The sequence below is a fragment of the Echinops telfairi genome, unplaced genomic scaffold (assembly GCF_000313985.2).
Source record: "Echinops telfairi isolate 266 unplaced genomic scaffold, ASM31398v2 ScPeMD7_7475;HRSCAF=8513, whole genome shotgun sequence".
Classification (NCBI taxonomy): Eukaryota; Metazoa; Chordata; class Mammalia; order Afrosoricida; family Tenrecidae; genus Echinops; species Echinops telfairi.
Window position 1 is genome coordinate 16,740,645 of NW_022111379.1, and position 3,228 is coordinate 16,743,872.

The 3,228-nt window shown below is 38.4% G+C and overlaps 1 protein-coding gene across 2 annotated transcripts in view; it reads right to left on the reverse strand.

Moving 5' to 3' along the window:
• Positions 1-3,228, reverse strand: part of SRBD1 (S1 RNA binding domain 1) — a 251,041-nt gene that overhangs the window by 216,207 nt on the left and 31,606 nt on the right. For both annotated transcript variants that reach the window (XM_004699761.2, XM_045285760.1), the window contains exons 4-6: positions 2,810-2,976; positions 1,292-1,409; positions 207-345 (exon numbers count right to left, since the gene is read on the reverse strand). In XM_004699761.2, coding sequence (XP_004699818.1) covers positions 207-345; positions 1,292-1,409; positions 2,810-2,976 — 424 coding nt within the window. The remainder of the gene's footprint in view (positions 1-206; positions 346-1,291; positions 1,410-2,809; positions 2,977-3,228) is intronic.

The following is a 3,228-nucleotide window of genomic DNA, read 5'->3' on the forward strand; positions in this document are numbered from 1 at the left end:
AAAACTGGTACTTCCTCTAAAAGTAAAGCTGAACACTTAGTAATGGGAACCCTGGGATTTGATTTATTAGAATAACTTATTCTTCCTGTGCTATATTCTTTTGCAATAGTCATTACTTAATGAAAACAATTTTTTAACATGAAATTTCATGGCGTAGTAGCAAAGGACCAAGGTGGGGGGGCTATGTCTTTCAACAGAGCCAGTACCTTTGACGTTGGCGTTAACGTAAGACAGCAGATTGAGCTGCCCGGGATTCTCAAGCAGGGTCCGGGCTGCTCCTTCCAGTCCCAGCTGCTTTGCTCTCTGGGCTTTCGTGCCTTTGCTCCCAGTTTTATACGGGGCAGACTAAACGAAAAGATCAGAAAACAGACCACATCATGCACTTTTTAAAAGCAAATGCTACAATTAGAGGAGAGGATATGCTACAAATGCTTAAGCATCCTGTCTCAACCACATACCTCTTCAGAAATCCATTCACTGCTACGTTGGTAGTCACCTTCTAACAGATAACATGCTAACGAGATTTCTAAAAATGTTTTGAAAATGATGATGGCAACAAATGTACTTGACATGATGTATGTATAGACTGTGATAAGAGCTATATACGCTTTTGTTTTTGAAATGATTAAAAACAAAACAAAAAGTACTTGCTGTACGAAGATGGGTATTCCTAATTTTAAGCATACAGAAAAAGTATAAAGAATAACTTAAAATATAGTAACCTAATTTTATTTTTCTATACACTTATAAGTAATTATTTGTTTGGTCTCACTCATCTTAAAAACCCACTGCTGGGTCATTCCTCTCTCAACCAAGCTCATCTAAAAGCAGTCACCACACCCTCCACTTAACACGCAGTCACTCCTCCACTCACCACCATCTATTCCACATACATGGGCGAAAGTGGTATCACAAAAATCCACAATGATCCCTGCAGTGCAGTGAATTTTCTAGCACAGCTCTTCTATAACATATGCTACTCCCACCAAATGGCCTTTGCTGATGGGTTTGTCTACGGGAAGGATTCAGCTGCGAGTATTTCCCTGCATTTCCCACTTGTGTAAGCTATTCTTCTTCCCCCATGCAAATGGAAATTCCTTGAGAACAAGTATTTGCATAAACCCAAATGCTTAGCACAAAGGGGGCACACAATAGAGATGCATGTAATAAAAAATTGTATTAGATTAATTATGGCTGACAAATTTTGCTTATTATCCAGCCTTTAACTGCAAAAAGACTCAAATTATAACATATTCAGGTATTACATTAAAAAATAAATAGGGTTCCTTACCACATGTTCTAATTCTTCAAAACTTCTGCAGTTCAGCAAGGCTCTTAACAAGCAGTCAGACATCTTTCCATCCTTTTTAATTTTCTGAATTGTACTATGAACCTTTTTTGCAATGGCCCTGAAAAGAAAGTTGTATAATATATAAGCTTTATACATCACAACATTCTTTTTGAAACAACCTCAATTTTACATAAAAACTGCAGGTAAAAGATTTTTTTTCTTCTAAACATCCCCTCCCCCCGAACTTCAGTGTGTATTTCCTATAAACAAGAATATTATCTTACATAGCAGCAATATAACCACCAAAACCAGGTAGTTAGCATTGACACTTTAATACCATCTAATCTTCAGTTCTCAGTCAAGTTTCATCAGTTCTCCCAAGAATGTCCTTTTATAGTGGATTCCGTCCAGAATCACAGGCTGTGCACTCAGTTGCCATGAGTCAATAGTCTCTTTCATGCTGAAATACTGTTTCAATCTCCCCTTAATTATCAAAATCGGTTACTTTTTAATATTACAGGTTACTTATTCTATAGAGTGTCCTATCTTTTGAGTTTATCTGGGGCACGAGTACTATGGATTTGAAGCCATGGTGTTCTCACTGCTGCTTGGGTGGTATAATAAGGTAGATTCCAATCCTTGAGACCCCATGTGCAGAGTGTAACTGCTCCACGTTTCAGCCCCACATTATCAGGCCTGTCTTCCCAGGTGCTTCTGGGTGGGTTCCAACTATGAATCTTACAGATAGCAGTCAAGCACTTAACTCTTGATGCCACTCAGTCATCCAGGAAGCATATTAGGCTTGTTGTGAAGATAAGCTTCAGGACTTTTAAGAGTGCCTTGGTGGTCAGGTTATAACCCACATCAATCAAATCCATTGCAGGCTTGATGAACATACACATTAGCATCACAGTGCCTGGCATGTAGAAGGTAGACAATAATGCATGAATTATGAACAGGGATATCACAGATCTGCTGAATGACATGGTTAGAATCCTATTGTCTTTATAGTCTGCGTGTGCACGTTTCTGAGTTATTACAATAAGTTCAGAGATAGGAATTTTTAAAGCTACGGAAAAACATACAAACGTAGAACTGAATTTATAATTAATTACAATGCCTTTCAAAAGAATGGGGGGGGGGGATCTACGTATTTTCTCTCAGAGAACTCTCCACTTAAAGAGGCCTTAAGAGGACAATTTTATGGGAGTTGTTGAAGATGTGAACTATAATTTGCTTTTCTGGTAATCGTTTCTATCAAGGACCAGGACAAACTTGGAGGCTCGCACCTTGACTACAAAGTACCATCTTGCTGATAAATGCCCAAACTATGCATAAACACAGCAGCAGAGGGGCTCAGTACACATGGAAGTATGCACTTCCCTGTGTGAAGACATTTATATCCGGATAACAACTCTAGGAAATAAAGCATTGGACCTATCAAAATATACTTCTTCACCACTTCTCCACACAGGCTCCAAACTCTCTTTCCCATTACTCCCTTTCCAAGGTTCTTACCGCAGCTCTTCTAGAGTTTGTTGAACTTCTCGTAAGGAATCAGCATCAAGGTTATTAATGAGCTCTCTTCGATAACGTACAATGAAGGGAATAGTGTTATCATCATTAAAAAGACGAATAATGTTGGCACAAACCCAAACTTCAATATTAGTTCTCGCAGATAAGACCTGCAAATTTAAAGATACTTAGTGATTTAAGAGCCTCAAAATCAAGCATCTATGTTATCATGTGTGGTTTGCAATAGAGAATCAAGTTAGGTCCTCCAGTCACCTAGAAATTACAACTTCTTCCCATTTATCATCTCCTCATACATCCCATTTTATAACAAAATCTACCACCCAGTTATTTATGCATGAAGGCCATATGTCGGCAATAACGAATGCCACATTGTGAGACAAAGGTAACACCAATTGGTTGTG